This window comes from Silurus aristotelis (genome assembly GCF_946808225.1).
Source record: "Silurus aristotelis genome assembly, chromosome: 2".
NCBI lineage: Eukaryota > Metazoa > Chordata > Actinopteri > Siluriformes > Siluridae > Silurus > Silurus aristotelis.
The window spans coordinates 10,160,918-10,183,915 of NC_139575.1; the positions used below are offsets into that span (position 1 = coordinate 10,160,918).

General features: G+C 39.8%; 1 protein-coding gene across 1 annotated transcript in view; it reads left to right on the top strand.

The window, feature by feature from the left end:
* Window positions 1-22,998, top strand: part of zc3h3 (zinc finger CCCH-type containing 3) — a 76,146-nt gene that overhangs the window by 23,799 nt on the left and 29,349 nt on the right. The window contains exon 4 of the mRNA XM_083566665.1: window positions 16,926-17,064. Within this exon, the coding sequence (XP_083422791.1) occupies window positions 16,926-17,064 (139 nt within the window). The remainder of the gene's footprint in view (window positions 1-16,925; window positions 17,065-22,998) is intronic.

The following is a 22,998-nucleotide window of genomic DNA, read 5'->3' on the forward strand; positions in this document are numbered from 1 at the left end:
TTATATATTTTTATTATTATTTATTATTATTAATCAAATAAGTTAATTTATTTTAATTTATTTAATCAGTGTAAATCAGGGATCTCAGGCACTTTGCTACATATAGAGAGCTATTGCTGTTTCTTGGCGGAAGTTGTTGGACATTTGTAAACATTGATTTGAGAATCTTATTAATACAAATATTCATGAACTTTGTTAATAAGAGTGTACTGAATAGTGTATATGTTTATAGTGTATTTGTGGGGGTGGGTATCTGCTGTAGTTTATACACTTTTTCAGCTCAGTTGTTTTTAGGAAAGGGGTGCTGGGTTTTGGAGGGGGTAGTAAATACCCCTTGGACTATTTTTGGCCTTGGACATTCTCCCCACCCTTAAGGGAACTCGTCCTATCCGTATCTTCTTTCATGGCATTCTCCACTTAACGAGTTTGTGGATATTAATGACCAACCTGAGGTGACAAGTCTCAGGTTACCCCATCGAGCTGCTCTCACTAATGTGACACAGTCTGTACTGCTTTCGCTCTGATCCACACTTTTATTTCCATTTTATTAGTGTTTTTGATTAGATTGGTATAATTAGTTTTTTAATCAGTAGGTCAACCAATCGTATGGCATATGTTAACCTGTGAGTTTTTATAGGAACTTCAGATATTTTAGATTTTAGATTTTTTGTCAGTGATCTGCATGATTGGGATCTTTTTCTCCACCAGTTTGTTTAAAAGCCATACAGTATATGATAGGGGTGTAACATACAAAAATGTACAATTCAATACGTACCTCGGTTTTTACGCCACGGCTCGGTTCGATCTCGGTACAGTTAGGGGATGAAATGCAAAATATAAAATCGCTTGCCATTTTTTATTAACGCAGTTTATTATTATTAACATTTGTGATCAGCATTTGAACATTTTTAAAACAATTTTACATAAAATGCCTGCTTAGTTTAATAATATCTTTTTATAAAAATAAAATAAATTAAGGTTAATTAATGCAATACACTTTTATTATGTTGATTAAATTGTGTAATCAATTATTTTGGCATAAATTAAATAAATTAAATAAAACTAAATAGATGGATAAAAAGTAATTAAATTGTTTACATTTGTTAGACCCCATTCGGGTAAAACATTTTTTTTCCTTTCACCCTTTTGTCAGGAAATTCTTGAAGCTTGACAAAACAGAAATAAGATTTGTTTTGTGCATGCATGAAAACGGTAAAGAATACCTAGCGCTAGCTTTAGCCGCTAACCAAAAAGTTAGCGGCTAAAGCTAGCGCTATGGATTCTTTACCGTGTTCATGCATGCACAAAACAAATCTTATTTCTGGTACAGTGTAAGTAGCCACAGTGACACTGCGCTAACTAAACGTCTTCCTTTTATTATTTTTATACCCCTGGCATTGTTTTGTATGTTTTCAAGTTTAACGATAGTAAAATAAAAAAATGTGCTCAAAGTGTGAGGCAGAGAATAAACAAACTTGTGGTCCAGCACTTAATTCGTTCCGGGTGAACTCAGATTTTAACTATGTCCCGCACATAAAAAAAGGTTTGCACCAAAAGCCCAGTACCAAATCATTTAAGTACAAATATGTGTATCGTTACACCCCTAGTATTTAATGAATTTTTCTAACGTAAGCAGTATATTAGCACATTTTTGTCTGTTAGGCTTTTAAGTGCAAATCACATTCTTCTAGTTGTAGTCTTTGCTAATTGATAACTAAAAATCTATTTTCTAGACTGTCCAAGCCTCTACTTATCACAGAGCCTTGGTGCTAAAAGTCTTGGGCCTGTAATATCATAATGCCCTTATATTAAGCTCAGTGACATTGAGGGCAGCTGTTCCAGTGGTGAGGTGCCCAGTCCCGTGCCCACCCTAAGCAGATGCCTGTTCTTCCTCAGTGCCCAGAGGGACCAATTAGAAGTTATACAACCACTAGCACTAAGAGCAGTCTGAATCAAGGAGGCATAAAGTAATGCATGTAAGAAGAAAAGGGCCACTAGTGTTTTCTCTGTCTTAGGAATACTTGCTTGGCTTCACAAGCTAAGGTTAACAACACGATCCACACATTTTCTGCTGGCTAAATGAGCACACCTGGTTCTTGGCAAACCAAGCTTGTCCTCTTCGGACTTTAGAGAAAAGGCTTAGCTACCCCTATATAAGCACCTTAGACCAGTCACATCTAAGGCCAAGCCTGTAATTAGTATGGAGTCAATAAAGGTCATGCTGTGGTTTATTTGGTAAGACTTTCATTTTAAATTCCTGAAAGATATGCATGATGATTTGCACCCGCCTGTAAAAAAGAAACAAATAGCAATGACTTACCCAACTTTTAGTGCTGATTCATTAGAAATATGTATCTTAAAGTAGAACCAGGTGGCATTTTGAAAAGATGATGATGATCAAGTGATCAGGTTGATGATCAAGATCTCTGTTCTCAGTCATGTTTACATCTCTGACTCCCTCTGTCTCATCCACATTAACCTTATACTACTTGCTGTCTTCTGCCTTGTTTGTTGATAGCTTTGTAGGATAGCCTATGTTAGAGCCAGGAAAGATACACCAGTGGTAGGATGGAAAAGCCGGGCAATCACAAGGAATAGATTGAAGGGCTGAAAACGGTGTGCAATGAAAAGAAACACACATATATATATATATATATATATATATATATATATATATATATATATATATATATATATATATATATATATATATATAGTGAAGTAAAGTACTGATACCAGAAAAATCTACTTAAGTACAGTAACAAAGTATTTGTACTTTGTTACTTCCCACCTCTGGGGGCAGCAGTGCAATGTTTCTGGTAATAAACACATCAACTATCAGAATGGAGCAAAATGTGATTTGAGGCCATGTGAGTTTGATCATGGCATTATTGTTGGTTTGACTGTTTCTATAACTGCTGATCTTCTGGGATTTTTATGCAGAACAGTCTCTAGAGTTCACTTAGAATGGGGCAATAAAGAAAAACCATCCAATGCAATGCAATACTGTTGATTAAATGCCTTGCCTAATAATAACGGAGAATGGCCAGACTGTTTCAATTTGAAAGAAAGGCTACAGTGATTCAGACCAGTCTGTGCAGATTTGGGTAGTATGACCAACTCCGGCAAAGTAAAGCACCAAACGTCATCTTAAACAGGTTTCAGTGTTGTTCAGTGGCCTTTCCTGTACCCGGTAGCATACCTATGGGAGTTTTGCAGCATAAAATTGCACCTATGAAATTAGAAAGAACATAACCTAGAACTTCAAGGGTGTATTTTAACATCCTAAAATCACAATTATTAAGCATTTTTAGGAATAGAATACTCTTATATTGCAGCTTATCACTGTAAATCATAGTAGTCTATAAGCCTGCATAAGTCAATTCAAAATGATATGATTTTAGTGAAGCATGGTGGTGGTAGCGATTTGTTGTTGGGATGTATTTTATCAATAGGAGATTGGCAAAAATATTAGGATTCAGACACACAAAGCCGATACTTATATGTCTTAGAAGACTCTGCTGTAGTAGTTGCCTCAATGTTGTTCTATCAAGGATTGCCCCTGGGAACTTTTTTTTTTTTTTTTTGTACTTTTTTTGTTTAAATCTTTTTCACTATAACTTCTTTTTTTTTTTTGGTAAAAAAAATCCCAGTTTTTTAATTGCAGGCTGAAATGTACAAAATGTTGTGTATCTTTCTCATTGTATATTATACAGTTTATTATTTTAAATTATTTATTTAAAATAAGTAATTCTATTACCTGAATATGTATAGCCGTTTTGATTTGTTTTAAACAAAAATATTATTTTACCAGCTGTCATGTAGCACTAGTATAGACTTAACATATGAAGTGACCACACACACACACACACACACACACTCACACACACACACACACACACACACACACACACACACACACACACACACACACACACACTGTAATAGGATGATAAATGGTTTTGTGCAACTAGAAACTGGCCCTCCAGACTCCTGTGTGCCTTTTATGGCAGACAGGTGGTTGACAGATGAAGAGTGTTAGGATATGCGAGAGTGTGTTCATTTAGTGGATAGACATGAACAGCTCGGGGTTGGACACACCCTAGGGCACCGTTCGAACAAGCGAGTGCAGCCGGGGTGTGAATGGACACTTGTGCGCACACTGCCCTAATTACCCCACATGACATTGAAGCAGATCTGTTAATAATGTTGTGGTCTCGACCAGTGGGTCATGAGTCCTAACCACAGCAAGGTCAATGTATGTTGATTTAGTGGCTTTCACTGGCTATTGGGCGACAGTGATGACTGACACGGTCAAGCGGGAGCTGTTTGACATCACTGAACTTGCTACTTATCCACCACTGAACAAGTGGCTCATTCCTGGAGCACTTCTCCATCTCTCATGCCTCCTCGATTAGACCTCTTTTCAGTCCGTCGACACTCCTGCTATTTATCCATCAGCATCAGCCGGCCCTTGGATTCTCTTGTTCCTTCTGTCGCAGCTTTGTATTTATAGCATCTTCCAAGGTTACTTCAGAAACTAAGCTGCATCTGAATTGCCTTAATGGACAACAAAAACACATGGTTGATTATATTGTAATTTTGACTATCCATGCTTTTGTTTTTCTTTTAATTTTCTAGGCTTGCACAGCTCTGACAGTAGTAGGGTTTATACAGTTATATTCAGTCGTAGTGTTGTTTTTTTTCTTTCTCATTGTATAATTGTATTGTAACGTTCACATAGGGTGTATGAAGTAATCAACTATAGGTTTTTTTTGTTTTGTTTTTTTTTAAAGATAGATAGGAATTCTGAAAGAAGATTATTGTAACATGTATGGAAGGAGGGTCCAGTGTCAGTGATTTGCTCCACAGGAAAGGACTCAGGGATTTCTGGTTTATTGGTAATATGATATACACAAGGCTGGTGTTTATAGCTGCTATGATATACATGACCAGGTATAGTGACATTTAACATTGAGTGGTGAAGTGAATATTTTGTATTCGAAGTTGATGTTAGAAGAAGGAAAGATGGACAAGCGTAAGGATTTGAGTGAGTTTGACATGGACCAAATTGTGATGGATAGGAGACTAGGTCAGAGCATCTCCAAAACTGCAGCTCTTGTGGTCAGTATCTATCAAAAGTGGTCCAAGGACGGAACAGTGGTGAACCGGCGACAAGGTCATGGGCGGCCGAGGCTCATCGATGCACCTGGGGAGTGAAGTCTGGTCCGTGTGGTCTGATCCAACAGAGCTCAAATTGCTGAAGAAATTTATGCTGTTGATGCTCAATGGGATCAGGACTGTTTAAGCAGCCAAAGAGGGACCAACACAATATTAGGCAGGTGGTCATAATGTTATACCTGATTGGTGGCAATAAAATTATGCCTTATGGGTGTACGTGATGACGAGAAATAATTTCTCACAGACAATCCACAGCATAAAACTGTAAAACTTGAGGAAATGCTGTCAGAAAAATATACAAATAAATAAGCATTACACCAAGCTGTCATGATTATTTATTTTATTTTTTTCTTAAATCATGAGGCCATATCTTCTGAACAAAACCTGGCTTCTTTCAATTAGGTATTTATAGTTCTCTATGCTCTTGGGCACTTTCAGTGCAGCAGAAATTTTTTGTGGCCTTTTCGAGATCTGTGCTTAACATGTTTTGATAATGGCTCCGATATGCATTTTCAGAGCCTAGCCTGGTAGTATGATGTGTACTTTTCTGAGCATGTAAAACCCACCACCCCTCCCTTACCATCATTACAGTACACCATGAAATGCAGATGTGAGTGCTGTTGCACTGCAGCATCTGGAGTTGAGAATGTTACTCAGACAGCTGCCCCTATAACCCTGGCCCTGGCCATAGTTTGAAAAATATGACTCAAATGTTGCTATTAACTGCGATGAGGTAAAGCATACTTGTGTAAGTACTTACTTGTGTGCTTCCCTCTGTGTCTTGCTGCTTGTTTTTTTGCTCACAAGCTTCAGCCCTGCATTTGTAATTCACTATTTTGACCCATGCCAGGCATCGCTGTTTTAGCCGAGCGAATGCTTAATCGCAGCGCCGTTACCCCAATGGGAATCAGAAGATGAGCCCCAGGGGGATTGTAGCAGGAGTAGGGGTTCTCTTGCTGTCAATAATAAGATTAATGATGTGACAGAGATGCCAGAGTAAAGAATGGGAGTGCAGTTAGCTGGAATTAGTTGTCAAAATTTCAGAAGGGGGATCCGAAAATGGGCGATAACAGGATTTGATCATCCCTAAGCGGATCCTTTTTCTACAGGGTGTCGCTGCTACCGTGTCACAGCAGAGATGAGATGGAAGTGAGGGGATGGTTTCGAAAGGTTTAGACATGTGGATAGGGTGAGTGTGTGTGTGTGTGTGTGTGTGTGTGTGTGTGTAATATATATATATATATATATATATATATATATATATATATATATATATATATATATATATATATATATATATATATATATATATATATATATATATATACACACACACACACATACAGTGGTGTGTTTGGCCCCTTCCTGATTTTTTTTTATTTAATTTTTTTTGCATGTTTGTCACACTTTAATGTTTCAGATCATCAAACTAATTTAAATATTAGTAAAAGATAACACAAGTGAACACAACATGCAGTTTTTAAATGAAGGTTTTTACTATTGAGGAAAAACTAAATCCAAACCTACATGCCCCTGTGTGAAAAAGTGTTTGTCCCCCAAACCTAATAACTGGTTGGGCCACCCTTATCAGCAACAACTGCAATCAAGCGTTTGCGATAACTTGCACTAATATCTAGCTTTTAAGGATCTTTTGGTCGGATTCACTTTGTCAAGCAGGTCCTATTCAAGAGGTTTCTTGATTGTGAACAGGTGTGGCAGGAATCAGGCCTGTGTGTGACGAGAGAAATTGAACTCGTGTGATAAACCACAGTTTTAACAGGGGGGCAAACACTTTTTCACACAGGGCCATGCAGGTTTGGATTTTGTTTTCCCTCAATAATAAAAACCTTCATTTAAAAACAGCATGTTGTGTTCACTTGTGTTATCTTTTACAAATATTTAAATTAGTTTAATGTTATCCTACTAAGCAATCAAATATTTATTTATCAATCACAGGAGACCAATTTGGAAGTTGAAAACTAACATATTAGCATTTTAACAATTATTAAATGATCAACATGAATGCTGGCAGCCTGCACGGTTCTTACCTTGACCACCTTCTTAAATATAGATCAATTTTCTGATCTCAACATGCCTGAGCAAACTACCGAGTAGGCACCAATCAGAGGCCACGTTTTATACAATGTCATGTAAACGTCTTACAAAGTATTTCAAAGTATTTTAAAACTACAAAAATCCAAAGAATTTTAAAGCCATTTTTCATTAACTCTATTAAATATAAATGACAAAATACATCCATCCATTTTCTCCCGCTTATCCGTAATTCGGGTCGTGGGGGCAGCAGTCTAAGCAGGCCCCCGCCTTCGACTGCTGCCCAATCCTCACAGCACCGTCCCTTACGGTCCCTCCTGCAGGTGGTGAGCCCACGGGAAGGCGGCCCCACGTCACTCCGACGTCACGGACCTTGATATTTCCCTCGTAAGGGACCCCCGGAGCATAGAGGGTTAAGGGCCTTGCTCAAGGGCCCAAGAGTGGCAGCTTGGCGATACCGGGGCTTGAACCCCAGACCTTCCGATCGGCAACCCAGCGCCTTAACCGCTGGAGCCACCACTCCCCCTTTAATGACAAAATCGTATTATATTATATATTTATACTATATTTGACACTATACTATATATTATGCTATATTTGAAAATAAATAATGCCCATTTCTGGTCTAGAAATCTACAGAGGTTTTATTCTGCTTTAAAGCAGTGCTCCCAGGCTGATTCGGAGGTGATATTTATCTAACACTTTTCTAAAATATTATAAAACGCCTTACACCGATTATCTATAATGCAAGCTTTTGAGGCATGCACTTCCCTAACGTCTCCACCTCACAAGTCAGTTCTGTGCAATATTTATGGAATGCTTATGAATGAGCCATAAATGTCCAATAAAGAGTTGAGGTTGGTGCCGTTTGGATTTGTGCTTCTGTTACGGACAGGCACGTGGCTATAACTTCCAGTGTAGAAATGTTTTTAGTGAGAGATCAGACAGACAAATAACATGGCAACCTGTCAGGAAAAAAAAATGTATGTGTAAGACAGAGAGGGAGAGATAAAGGTGGGAGTGCACGGCGCTGGTTGGAGCCGGTGTAAGCTGAGTAAATAATCGGCAGTGCGTTTCGGCTCAGACTCTGGGCTGGGTTGTCAGCGGGCGATGAATGAGTCCCCTGGCCTGATTGTAAAGCCCAGCAGGTTGTGTTGGTTGAGTGAGTCTGTACCAAGCAGGGTCTCAATCTTCCCCTTAATAGGCCACTGACAGATCCCTACCACACACACACACACACACACACACACACACACACACACACACGCAAAACCCACAAGCAAACCCGCACACATAAATAAAAGGGTCTTGACAGCGAGCACTGCCTTAGTGTCGACATGTACTGCTCAACATGGTAGCGATGTTCTGCAGCACTGTCATTAAACAGTAGGCAAGGTAGAACAGTGTTGTGAATAACTCCATAAGGGGTTCGGTGTGGATGGAACGAGCTCACTGACAAGCGAAATTTGTCATCCCCGAGGGACGCCCAAATAACTCTGACTGCAATACAGATGGGTGCTGTGTAAAAAAGTGACTTCAAGCCAACTAAGTAATCCTACAAGCTCACATGTTCAAGCATACAGTACATTCCAGTTTCTGGTTGCATCTATTCCCCTGCCCACACACACACACACACACACACACACACACACACACACATACACAGGTATTTGCCTTAAGGTCCAGTTGTACACTGCCCAGCTGAAACTATAAATCATACTCTGTGTAGCACAAATGACACAGATTGTCCTTGCACAACACATGGACACACAAACGGGTACATATTTGTGGAAGATAATGTATCTTACTGATTCCATAATGGCTTGCTGTGTTATTAAGGCTTGTGTATTTGTGTTTTCATTAGTTTTTTTGTATTAACTAGACATAATCTACAATGTTGCTACTTTTCTGAGGAATGCAGAACAGTTTAACTAAACAGAAGGCGCAATTATGGACCTAAGTGTGCATTATTAACATCTGGCCCACAAACCTGTGTGCATTATTAACATCTGGCCCACAGCTTTGGTTTGTTTGATTGGAAGGAACTTGGGGAGAAGCGTTCTGAAACACCCCATACTGGAGTTCACCCTTCGGAAATTTACATCAGATTAGTAGAAAAGCAATACAAAGGTGTTTTCCAGAAACTGATGTTTGTATGTAATCTATATGGAGTCCTCTGTAGAGGACTATATACTCCTCATTTGCTGTAATAATAGACTGTACTTGTGTCGAGAATGTTTTCCCGACGCATATTGACCTTCATAATACCAATCAAGGTTTTTAAATCCACCACCTATCTGACTGTTGCTTCCTTTCTTTACCCATCTTATCACAGCTTTCAAGTCTCAAGTTTGCACCTTGTGGAATCCATGCCATGAATAACTGAGGCCAAGCAAAGTACCAAGCAAAGGCCTATCCTGTTTTAGTATGCTGTTAATAATAAAATGGTTGGCGGGTGTATATTGTATAACAAGGTATATAAATATATATCCTGTATATAACTTGACATTTGCAAGTATTTAATTCAATTTTATTTGTGTAGCGCTTGTTAGAGAAGTGAAGAAAAGAGTGCAGGCAGGGTGGAGTGGGTGGAGAATTGTGATAGAGTATCTGCAAGAATGAAAGGGAAAGTTTATAGGACTGTGGTGAGACCTGAGATGTTGTATGGTTTAGAGACAGTGGCATTGAGTAAAATACAGGAGGTGGAGCTGGAGGTAGCAGAGCTGAAGATGTTGAGGTTTTCGTTAGGAGTGACGAGGAGGGACAGGATTAGAAATTATTTTAATAGAGGGACAGTGCATGTAGGACGTTTTGGAGACAAGGTGGGAGAGGCCCAATTGAGATGGTTTGGACATGTGCAGAGGAGGGACATGGGGTATATCAGTAGGAGAATGCTGAGGATGGAGCCACCAGGAAGGAGGAAAAGAGGAAGGCCAAGGAGGAGGTTTATGGATGTGGTGAGGGAAGACATGCAGGTAGTTGGGTTGAAAGAGGCGGATGTAGAGGACAGGGGCATATGGAGACTGATGATCCGCTGTCCCCAAGATGGCATAAGGAAATAACCTTGAGAGGAACCAGACAAGTACTGGGGCATAGGGGTGGCAGTGTCGTATCATGTAGGCTTGCTGCAGTGGCACACCAGTGTATTTCGTTCCAACGCCTCTCTGATTTGGAAATGCTGTAAGCTAATGAAATGATATACACTAGTAAATTCCATCCCAAAGTCTTTGCAGGCAGACGCTATCTCTGAATAGGGCATGCAAAGGCTTTATACAAACTACTACGGTGGCACCGAGGGGAGAGCATTTCAGGAGAGCGTTTAATTTTTGCTTGTTTTCTGACCAATGATTTGTTAATAAGATTACTGTAAAGACTGTAAAAATAAAAATCTGTCTTCTTAGAAAAGAAATATCTCACAGGGCAAGGTGAGGACAAGTTTTGGGACTGGCTGAACACTGCCAGAGCATCAATGCTAAGGCAAAGGATGAATGTTTTATCTGTAGCCATCTGATCTTATGTGAATAAAACAGATGTGAAAGATAAATTTGGCATTGTGCGGTAATCCAAGGATGGTTTGCTCAGGATCTGTTACAGATGATCTCTGTTAACACAGGAAAGGCAGCTCTTATGTGGTGTCGCACACAATTTGTGAACATCTCAATAAGATCTAACAGCTACCAGTAGCTGAGATGTAAAGGGATACCTCTAATGTACTACAGTGGTGAAGCTAGGAAAGAAAAGTAAATATTAGCTTTTGGGGCATGACTGAATTGCGGAGCTGGTGCAAACCGACGTGCCTGCATACAGGATAGCAATTAGCATTTTAGTTTTTGCTTTTACAAGGGTCATGTGTTGTATCAGAAATGTTATTGCAAATCCTTTGCAATGCAGCCACCCCACAGGAAGACTCAGGAAGGGTGGGTTTGGAAAGCCCTTAGAAAGGGGGATGTTTAGATGTATAGTGTCGAGGATACTTAAGCTACTGTCACTGATGTCAAGTCAAGGAAGGGTAGGATTCCCAAGCGCTGTCATTTATATTGAGTTCAAATTAACAGCCTGTGGAAATGTTGTGAGTGTAAAAGTGGACATGCTGTGAGAGTAGGAAGGTGGACATTCTGTGAGAGTCAGGAAGTGGACATGCTGTGAGAGTGTAAAAGTAGACATGCTGTGAAAGTGTGGAGAAGTGGACATGCTGTGAGTGTAAAAGAGGACATGCTGTAAGAGTGTAAAAGGGGACATGCTGTGAAAGTGTGGAGAAGAGGACATGCTGTGAAAGTGTGGAGAAGAGGACATGCTGTGAGTGTAACAGAGGACATGCTGTGAGTGTAAAAGAGGACATGCTGTGAGTGTAAAAGAGGACATGCTGTGAGAGTGTAAAAGTGGACATGCTGTGAGATTATGAACAGGGACATGCTGTGAGAGTAGGAAAGTGAACATGCTGTAAGAGAGTATGAAAGTGGACATACTGTGAGAGTGTAAAAGTGGACATGCTGTGAGAGTAGGAAAGTGGACATGCTGTAAGAGAGTATGAAGGAGGACATGCTGTGAGAGTGTAAAAGGGGACATGCTGTGAGAGTGTAAACGGGGACATGCTGTGAGAGTGTAAAGTGGACATGCAGTGAGAGTGTGAAAGTGGACATGCTGTTAGAGTATAAAAGTGGACATGCTGTGAGAGTATAAAAGTGGACATGCTGTGAGAGTGTGAAAGTGGACATGCTGTTAGAGTATAAAAGTGGACATGCTGTGAGAGTATAAAAGTGAGAGAGAGAGAGAGAGAGAGAGAGAGAGAGAGAGAGAGAGAGAGAGAGAGAGAGAGAGAGGAGAGAGAGAGAGAGAGAGAGAGAGAGAGAGAGTGTAAAAGAGGACATGCTGTGAGAGTGTAAAAGTGGACATGCTGTGAGAGAGAGAGAGAGAGAGAGAGAGAGAGAGAGAGAGAGAGAGAGAGAGAGAGAGAGAGAGAGAGAGAGAGAGAGAGAGTGTAAAAGAGGACATGCTGTGAGAGTGTAAAAGTGGACATGCTGTGAGATTATGAACAGGGACATGCTGTGAGAGTAGGAAAGTGAACATGCTGTAAGAGAGTATGAAAGTGGACATACTGTGAGAGTGTAAAAGTGGACATGCTGTGAGAGTAGGAAAGTGGACATGCTGTAAGAGAGTATGAAGGAGGACATGCTGTGAGAGTGTAAAAGGGGACATGCTGTGAGAGTGTAAACGGGGACATGCTGTGAGAGTGTAAAGTGGACATGCAGTGTGAGAGTGTGAAAGTGGACATGCTGTTAGAGTATAAAAGTGGACATGCTGTGAGAGTATAAAAGTGGACATGCTGTGAGAGTGTAAAAGTGGACATGCTGTGAGAGTGTAAAAGTGGACATGCTGTGAGAGTGTAAAAGGGGACATGCTGTGAGAGTGTAAAAGGGGACATGCTGTGAGAGTGTAAAGTGGACATGCTGTGAGAGTGTAAAAGGGGACATGCTGTGAGAGTGTAAAAGGGGACATGCTGTGAGAGTGTAAAAGTGGACATGCTGTGAGAGTGTAAAAGTGGACATGCTGTGAGAGTGTAAAAGGGGACATGCTGTGAGAGTGTAAAAGGGGACAAGCTGTGAGAGTGTAAAAGTGGACATGCTGTGAGAGTGTAAAAGTGGACATGCTGTGAGAGTGTAAAAGTGGACATGCTGTGAGAGTGTAAAAGTGGACATGCTGTGAGAGTGTAAAAGGGGACATGCTATGAGAGTGTAAAAGGGGACATGCTATGAGAGTGTAAAAGGGGACATGCTGTGAGAGTGTAAAAGGGGACATGCTGTGAGAGTGTAAAAGGGGACATGCTGTGAGAGTGTAAAAGGGGACATGCTGTGAGAGTGTAAAAGTGGACATGCTGTGAGAGTGTAAAAGGGGACATGCTATGAGAGTGTAAAAGGGGACATGCTATGAGAGTGTAAAAGGGGACATGCTGTGAGAGTGTAAAAGGGGACATGCTGTGAGAGTGTAAAAGTGGACATGCTGTGAGAGTGTAAAAGGGGACATGCTGTGAGAGTGTAAAAGGGGACATGCTGTGAGAGTGTAAAAGGGGACATGTTATGAGTGTAAAATTACATGTATATATGCATGGTTAAAATTTCAAACTGCAGCAAAGGTACATTTATTGACCGCATAAGTTCAGGCATATTTCTCTTTAGTGAAGAAGAAAACATGCCTCGTCAGTGAATCATTGCCACGATGTTATTACTTCGATAAGAGTAATTGATGTTATTTATAATTTCTGCCACATCGCTGTTAAATTCTTGCGTATGACTGGTAGAAAGGTGTTGATGAATTTTCAATAACAGCATCTCTGACAGTAGTTTTGACTGTCAACTGAATTAAGAAATTTAAATGACAGCTTTATATATTTAAATTTTTTTCAATTCTATAGTAACAGTTAAGGCTTTATTTTTCTTTTTTCTTTTTTTAAACCTGAAGGTATGGGTTTTTTTGTTTTGTTTTTTCGGGTCAGCACTTTGTAAAAGTCAAAGCTGTCACTAAGTTTTCTGACACAGGCAAGTGTTCAGGATGAAGTGCTTTGCGGTGATGTGATAAAATGACAAGCAGCATGTTTTGTCTTACTAGCTGTGAGAGAGAGAGAGAGAGAGAGAGAGAGAGAGAGAGAGAGAGAGAGAGAGAGAGAGAGAGAGAGAGAGAGAGAGAGAGAGAGAGAGAGAGAGAGAGAGAGAGAGAGAGAGAGAGAGAGAGAGAGAGAGAGAGAGAGAGAGAGAGAGAGAGAGAGAGAGAGAGAGAGATGCATACAACAGTGCATAGCGGCTATATACATATATATTAGGGCTGTCATTAAATTTAAATAGTTAATTGTGATTAATCGCATGATTGTCATGAAAAGACTCGTTTAAGTTTGTAATACTTTAATCACCAAAAAGCATTAAGACAAAATATACTTGTAAATGTTTGAAAGTAATTATGGTGTTTTAAGTTACGTAAATCATGAGGACACCAAACGGAACTTTTACTATGTTTCCACACGGATGGTTTTACCTGCCGGATGTGAGCATCATGGCGGTTTTTGGTGTTTGATTAGTGATTAAAAGATATTTTTCGTTCGAGTTAATAATTTATTTTTATCTAAGTGAAGAAAGGACGTCATTAATAAATGTGTGTTGCTTTAAAGGTTTTCATTTCATGTATTTTAAATTTATTTATTTATATTTTTAATAAAAGTGGTCAAACAAAAACTGCATTAATCCCGCGTTACTAAAATTAGTGCTGTGTGTGTGTGTGTGTGTGTGTGTGTGTGTGTGTGTGTGTGTGTGTGTGTGTGTGTGTGTGTGTGTGTGTGTGTACATATGCATACATATGCATGCATATATATATATTCTCAGTGACCATTGTGTGACATACAGAGATCACAAGGTAATTAGACAGTAAGGCTGAGAATGGGGTATAAGGCAAGTAAAAAGGTATTGCAAATGAAAAGGGACAGATGAGAGTATTAAGAGTGTGAACAGAGAGTAATATTGTACAATATAAATCCTGTTATATACAGTACTCCGGTCAGACTGAAGATGTACAGATCAGTGAGTTCAGGATAAGGTGATAATGGTCACGTACACTACAGCAGCTGAGTTCAAAGTTCAGAAGGCTGACAGCTGATGGTAAAGAGTTCTTGAGCCTGCTTGTGTGGCAGCGAGGACCCTTCTTGCATTTGCCAAATGGTGGAGAAGTACACATTTCCTATATATTAAATTGTGGTTACAGTCAGTGATTAAAAGTTGTTCTGCATTAGACTGTTGGATCTATCAGCAGATGTATGGTTGGAGACTCCTAAGGTTCAGGTCAGGCTTCTTACGTGTTACGATGTTTCTCGCTGACTTTTTTCCTCCTCTCGCTTCCATTTCTTCAGATTCTCTGCTCACTCGTTAGAAAGAGAAAGTGTTGGCTGAAAAAATAGGAGGGCGTGTGTGTGTGTAGGAGAGCGAGAGGGAAAAGTGGTTTAGTTTGAAACTCTGAAACATTTGAGTCTGTGCTGTAAAAGGACATGGTGTTGATTACATGGTAGTTCCTTAACCCTATGATGACAGGAATTGCTTCTAAACCAGGCATCACCACACACAAAACAGGGAAATACTATTAAGTGTTGAATGGCTTTTACGGAAAATTTTGAAGTTCTGTAAGTAATTCCATTCTCCCCGCTGACTTGTCTAACATGCTAAATGGTAGCTGGCAGGAATTAATCTTTAGAGGCTTTTTAGCGCTGGTGTGAGAAGGCAGTGTGCAGGAGCCGCCATGCAGAGTCCATCTTTTACTCAGCCCGCATGCATGCATGTCACCTATGCCTAGCCACCCATAAAGCAGCATGATGGATAAATGAAGGGATAAATAAATAAATAAAAGCCACACTTATTCTCTCCCTCCGCATTCTCCTTCCATATCTTCTCTGATGGATATGTGAAACGACATAATAAATGAGACTTAAAGAGAAAGCAGAAGAGGGAAGGGGGGATGGGGGGGCAGAGGATATGATTTATTAGGCTGATAAAAATTCAGTCTTTGTTATTCCTTCATTTTTACATGTGCAGCTTATTAAGGAGCGTACCTGCCAGTGGAGGGAGTTTGTCAGTGGGGATGTTTGAGTCTGTGGTGTGTGATTGGGCAGGGATACTATATTTTGTGGCATTTTCCAACATATTCTGTTGGCCACGTTTGATCCGAATGTACTTTTCCAGCTTGGATATAAAAGTAAAGCAAATTTGTGTAATGGCTTGGAAAAACCCTTCACATGGGATATATATATATATATATATATATATATATATATATATATATATATATATATATATATATATATATATATATATATATATTAGTTTTAAAAATGAATGACTCGTGTTCCTTCATATTGTATGTTCCAGAATTTTAGTTTTAAAAATGAATGACTTGTGTTCCTTCATATTGTATGTTCCAGAATTTCTACACAAACTACACAAAAAGAAACACCAATCCATAAGAAACTACACAAAAGCTACAGCATAAAATTATAAAAACTACACCTCAAAAATAAACCACCAAAAAACTTTATTACAAAAAGTAGTTTTTAGACTTTTTGTGGTGAAGTTTTATGGTCACCATCTGCTTATGAGTTTGTAACTCATCGTGCTCTATGAGAGGCTTTACATGATTGGGTGGAATCACGGTGCTGTCAGTTTTCATGAGTGACAGTGGATCCTCGATTCCTTATTGCATTTTGAATAAGAAAAGCATGATTTTATTTTTATTCTTTTACATTTGTTATTTTTTTTTTTTTTTTTTAATAATGATTCATAAGAAATCTTATATCGTATATGATGATCTATGATAAAAATTCATTTAATGTTTATTTTTATTTACAACTTATTGTGTAGACAAAAACTATACCACAAAAAGTATAAAAAAGCCATTACAAAATGACAAAAACTACACCATCAAACAAAAATTGCTAAACAAAAAGTATAAAAACTACATTGAAAAAATGACGAAAAAACTACACCATAGAACCATTAAACTACACCACAATAAGTATAAAAATGACAGTCTACAAGCAAACAAACATATATTTATTTCAGGTAATTTGGAGGAACACTCAAGGATCATGCTGTGAAAATTTCTTGTCATATTTCCCAGTTTGTGTCACCCGTCACTGACCACGTGTCTTATCTGTTCATCCACAGGTTCATTCTCTCAGCCGATACGGAATCCGGCACCTCACAGGGGCATTAAAACGCGCTATAAGATTGACACACGTAGGGTCCAGCTCCAGCACCACAACCCCGTCCTCTCCTACAGACTCAAGAGAGTTCAGTCAGCAAGGTAAGATTCTCACTATCTTTTTTTCCCTTTTTTCTTCCAGTCACACCAGCATCACTCGTCTGCTAATGTTTTCTACAGAATTATATTTAATGACTTCTATTCTGCCATAAAAAATAAATGGTGTGTGAGGTGTGTGTGAATGCCCACATGCAATCTTGGTCCACCATAACCAATTACAGGCCTGATTAAAGCGTCTCTGTTGACACGCTGCATTTTTACCAGACTCCAGGAAGGAGCCTAATAAAACATGAACTAACTGGCTGGCCTTAATAACACTGCGAGATATGAGCACCTCATCACCGCTAATATTATGACAGGAGGAAGGTGCTGCTCATCACACTAATCTATTATTCAGACCATAAACATGTTGCTATGATAGAGTCCATGCCCATGCGGGAATATATAGGTTTTTTTTTTCTTTTTTTTGTAATAGCATTTAATGGTCACTATCTGCTCAGGATGAGTTTGTAACACTGTCATTGTGCTCTATGAGAGGCTTTTACGTAATTGGGTGGTATATGAATTTTTTTTTATTTTATGGAATGAGAGTCTTATAACACAGGCTTATATTTTGTAGGATAAGCTTTGATCATCTTATAAGAGATTCTGATATCCAGCTTGATCAATATCATTAAATGTTTGAATTAAGTTAAAAAAATTTCATGAGGTGGAATTTAGATTTAGTTTGTTTTTATTTGATTTATTGTGCTCCATGGTATTTGAAAGATTCAGTTTCAGATGCGGCGTCCACAGCGTAGGTCACTAAAGTAGGATTTACATCCATAAAAATAGAATGTGCTCTACAATTAGAAGAAAATATATTTGAAACACAGAGATGGGTGGCAGAATCCATGATTCTGATTGGTCAGAGGTAAACTGATTAATCTTCCATAACAGTAAATCGCTGTACTGTAATGATAAATGTGTAGCAATTTACATGTTTATGTGGTAACAATGTAGTTGTTCTATGTTATAACAAGTAACACACTTGTGTTGATTTGCTAGAGAGCATTTTTTGGAATACATCCCCAGTATTAGCACTTTGTAATGTTCAACAGGTACAGCTTCCAAGAAATGTACCGAGAACTTTGTGTATAGTAGTAGAGTGCGCACAGTAACCTTGCTGGACTTAAATGTTGAGATTTGGGAAACTACAGATCATATAGGGGAGGATTTAGTAATGAAATGGATGTATCGATTATGGTCAAGTGCATTTTGATTGTAATGGTTTTAATAGTGCTAAGTACATGCAGCTGACACATTTATTTCGGCGCCTGAGTGCTGCAACCCACTGCTCTCTGAACTAATGTCTTCCTGTTCGAACAAGATCTACAATCAATTTCTTTGGATTTGTTCTTTTGGATGCTGGTTAGATAAATCTAACACTGTTAGCAAGCCACCATTCATTTATTCCAGTCTTTCATCTTATGAATCCTTACATCTCTGGTGTGTTGCCCTGTGTAGGAATGTCTGCTCAATAGAAGAATAGCCTTTATATGTCACATACACATTACAGTTCAGTGAAATTATTTTTTTGCATATCCCTGCTTGTTTAGAAGCTGGGGTCAGCCATGGTACGGCACCCCTGGAGCAGATAGGGTTAAGTGCCTTGCTCAAGGGCTCAACAGTGGCAGCTTGGTAGTGCTGGGGCTTGAACCCCCGACCTTATGATCAGTAACCCAGACCACTTAACCACTGGACCACCACTGCCCTGAAATAGTGTTAGAGTCTAGAAGCTGGCCCACCACCCCTCAGGACTGAGATCCACCAATTAGAACATAACCCGAGTCCGACACTAGTGACTGTGGGAAATCACATTTGCTTAATGGCATGAACGAATCAGTCTTCCACATGGGTGTAAATATTTTACACCCAGTGTTATCTACAGAGAAACGATGATCTTCACAGTAAATTATTCACCACCCCATCCTTCCCCTAGCCTTCTCCCAGACTCACCCAATTAGAAAAGAGAGGCTGTATGTCATGTGTTACAGCTTAAGAGCACTGCTCACATTTGAAATGAAATGCCCTATTATTTTCTTTCCTCCATAAGCACCCAGTTTCTTTTCGCTCTTTTGTTTTATTATTTCATGTTCACTTATTTATCTTTGTTTTTGGACACTTCTGTGGATTTGTGCTGGGTAATCAGACATCGCATGCTAAAATGTAATCATGCTAGAAAAGGTGTTCGGGTTTTTGAATGATCCTAAACTTCTTTAAAGAAACAAGTAAAGGAATAGGGAATGTGGGTTGGATCAAGGGACATGTGCCTGGGAATAAAAGGTTTATAGAAATGTTTAGTGTTTTGTTCTGATTATATCATTTAAAAATCAGCAGATCAGGGCAGGTTAGTGTATGACTTGTTGGATAAATATGATTGAAGAATGCCGGTAGTCTCTGTCAAACTCGGTCTCAGATAGTCGCTGTTAAACTCGGTCTCAGGTAGTCTCGGTCAAACTCGGTAGTCTCGGTCAAACTCCGTAGTCTCGGTCAAACTCGGTCTCAGGTAGTCTCGGTCAAACTCGGTCTAAGGTAGTCGCTGTCAAACTCGGTCTCAGGCGGTCTCGGTCTCAGGCGGTCTCGGTCGAACTCGGTCTCAGGCGGTCTCGGTCGAAATCGGTCTCAGGCGGTCTCGGTCGAACTCGGTCTCAGGCGGTCTCGGTCGAACTCGTTCTCAGGCAGTCTCGGTCGAACTCGTTCTCAGGCAGTCTCGGTCGAACTCGTTCTCAGGCAGTCTCGGTCAAACTCGGTAGTCTCGGTCAAACTCGGTAGTCTCGGTCAAACTCGGTCTCATGTAGTCTCGGTCAAACTCGGTCTCATGTAGTCTCGGTCAAACTCGGTCTCAGGTAGTCTCTGTCAAACTCGGTCTCAGGTAGTCTCTGTCAAACTCGGTCTCAGGTAGTCTCGGTCAAACTCGGTCTCATGTAGTCTCGGTCAAACTCGGTCTCAGGTAGTCTCGGTCAAACTCGGTCTCAGGTAGTCTCGGTCAAACTCGGTCTCAGGTAGTCTCGGTCAAACTAGGTCTCAGGTAGTCTCGGTCAAACTCGGTCTCATGTAGTCTCGGTCAAACTAGGTCTCATGTAGTATCGGTCAAACTCGGTCTCAGGCAGTCTCGGTCAAACTCGGTCTCAGGCAGTCTCGGTCAAACTCTGTAGTCTCGGTCAAATTCGGTTTCAGGTAGTCTCGGTCAAACCCTGTCTCAGGTATTCTCGGTCAAACACAGTCTAAGGCAAACCTGGTCTAACTGGAGGAACAAATCCTGGTTGCCTCTTGGTGCATGGATTGGGGTTGCGCGACAAATTATACTAGTCAACCTGAAATTTAACTTATTTCCCATAGTGGAAACAAACAAGACAGATTCAGGACACTGCTATTTTTAGTACATTTTACCAGCCTTTGTAACTGTTTATCAGCAAATTAACACACACAGTTTGAAATTGCACTTAGTTCAGATTTATACAAAGGCTACAAATGAAATGAAGAATACATCAATAATGTATAAACCTGTGAATAAGATTACACACTGAGCAGTTTTTATGGATGATATGGATGCAGACATACTATACATGCTACAGGTAAAATAAAGTTGATTCTAAGATTATAAATGTGTTATTTACCAGAATGGAGTTTTAAACTTTATTAACACAGGTTAAAACTATTTTACACGTTAATCGGACATGTGACAGAGATCCGCTGGCATGTTTATTCATAAGCCCGATGCTGTGTATTTCTTTTAGTGTTGTGTATTTATTAGGTGTCTCGTGATTTGATCCGGATTTCAGTTCAAATCAAACGCGTTTGCTTTTAGAATAAAAGCACGTTTCTTTTTCTCCCCCTATTCCCTGCTGTTGGCACGTACTTCACTTCATTTGTTTAATTTAGATTTTGTGAGACAGTGCACTTGTTTCTGGGCAGAGCATCGAGCTCTGGTGACTTATCACTCTTCATTTAGCTGCCTGCAATAAATATTGATTCATCAAGGGATTTTCAATTTAAACCGCCATGACGCTGCGTGAAATATTACAACAGAGGGAAATGAGCAGGAGAGGGAGAAGAGAAATGTATGGAGATGCTCTGTGCTTAAAGGCAGCATGTTCTTTTTCTTCTCCGCCCAGACACACATCAGTGCAGCCATAGTCACCGTGATGCAACGCAATATCGTATATATTATGATCGTATATAAATCATGTATTTGTATATATACTTTTTTTTTTTCACGGCCAAGTTATGTAATTAGCTCAGAGGGGGTATTTGACCACGTATGACATTCTCGACACATCCGCTGTTTGCACACGCACACGCACACACACGCACACGCACACACACACACACACACACACACACACACACACACACACACACACACTAACAGGGACAGTGTAGTCCCCAGCCCTCAGTGCAGTGACCCAGTGTGTGTTAGGGAGAGTGGGAGTGTGCAGTCAGCAGTGAACGCTGCACAAGTGATTGAGTGTTTCTGGTGGCTGCATGGGGGGAGGAATGGCCCTCGTAAATCCTGACCACCACCAGAAAATAGATATAATCTCAACATTAACTACATTAATAGTAGCAGGAGTTGAATTAAGAAAGCCGTAAAGTATGAGCGCGGAGGCATAAATTACGGTAGCGTACACACACACACACACACACACACACACACACACACACACACACACACACACACACACACACACACACACACACACATACAGCTTTTCCCCCTCTCACGCTCTCTTCCCATTCTCTTCTACTTCTTTCTTTCTTGTGGTGCTCACGTCTTGCTCTTTTGCAATTTCATCTCTGCCTCTTTGCGTTAATTTGCAACTCATTCTCTCTCCCTCTCTCGCTCTCTCGCTTGGCACTTTTTTGTAGATCAATTCCTGGACAAGTGTTTTTCCAATCTGTTAATAACGTCCATTCTCTTTTAAAACGAATCTACATGCAGTCTGATCCTGTAGTGTTGTGATCCTTCCCAGGCAAACAGTTCCGACTTTGCCTAGACCATGGGAAAGTTTAACACTCAAAAGATGCATTCCCTTTTCCAGGAGAGTCTTTACTTACACATATACACTCACATATGTATAGCGTAGGTGGATTGACCAGCGTGGCCCCTCGCGTTTAGCGCTCCAGTATTGATCAGTCCAGGATGTGGGAGAGGGAGAGACAGTAATAAACCCACTACTGCGCTTTTCTATCTTCCAGCTCTCTCCATCACCTCTGCATCCCTCTCATCTGGCTCTCTGCAGAGAACAAAGACAGACACTTAAGTATACAAAGTAATAATAAATACTAGAGCCTAAAGAAGGAAGAAGGTGAAAAATCATGCCACAGGAAGCAAGAGTGTCATTTGTCTTGGTAAAATGTACATTTTTTTTCCATCTATGGAATCCAGGAAATACGAAACATAAAGACTGCGCGATCTTCATGTTAGTAGGGAGAAGCCAAGCAGGGGTAGTGATGAACAGAGTAGATTTTAGAGAGATTTTAAGTCTTTCGGTCCTATAGTGCTGGTTATTTGCAAAACTGGGGCAAGGAAAAACTCCCTTAGATATGAGGAAGCAACCTTGAGAGAAACCAGACTCAAAAGGGGAACCCATCCTCATTTGGGTGACATCAAGAGTTTGATCATAAAAACAAAATCAGGCTTAAATAAAATGAGAAAAGTGTCTAATATTAGATTGTGGGTGACTCCAAATAGTTGAACATCCAATGCTTTAAAAGGAGGAGCCTGATTACCAATCTCATAGTCGAATCTTTGCACAGATGTTATAAAAGGAGGATCATGACATTTTAGTTATATGGGGTGCTCAATGTCAGATTTCACATAAAACTACTGTTTTTCTCCCAATATTTAATATACAGCCCATTATGCTAATGCTGCAAATAAAAATGTAAAAAGAAAGAAGCATTACATTTTCCCTTTACTTGAACTAGGAG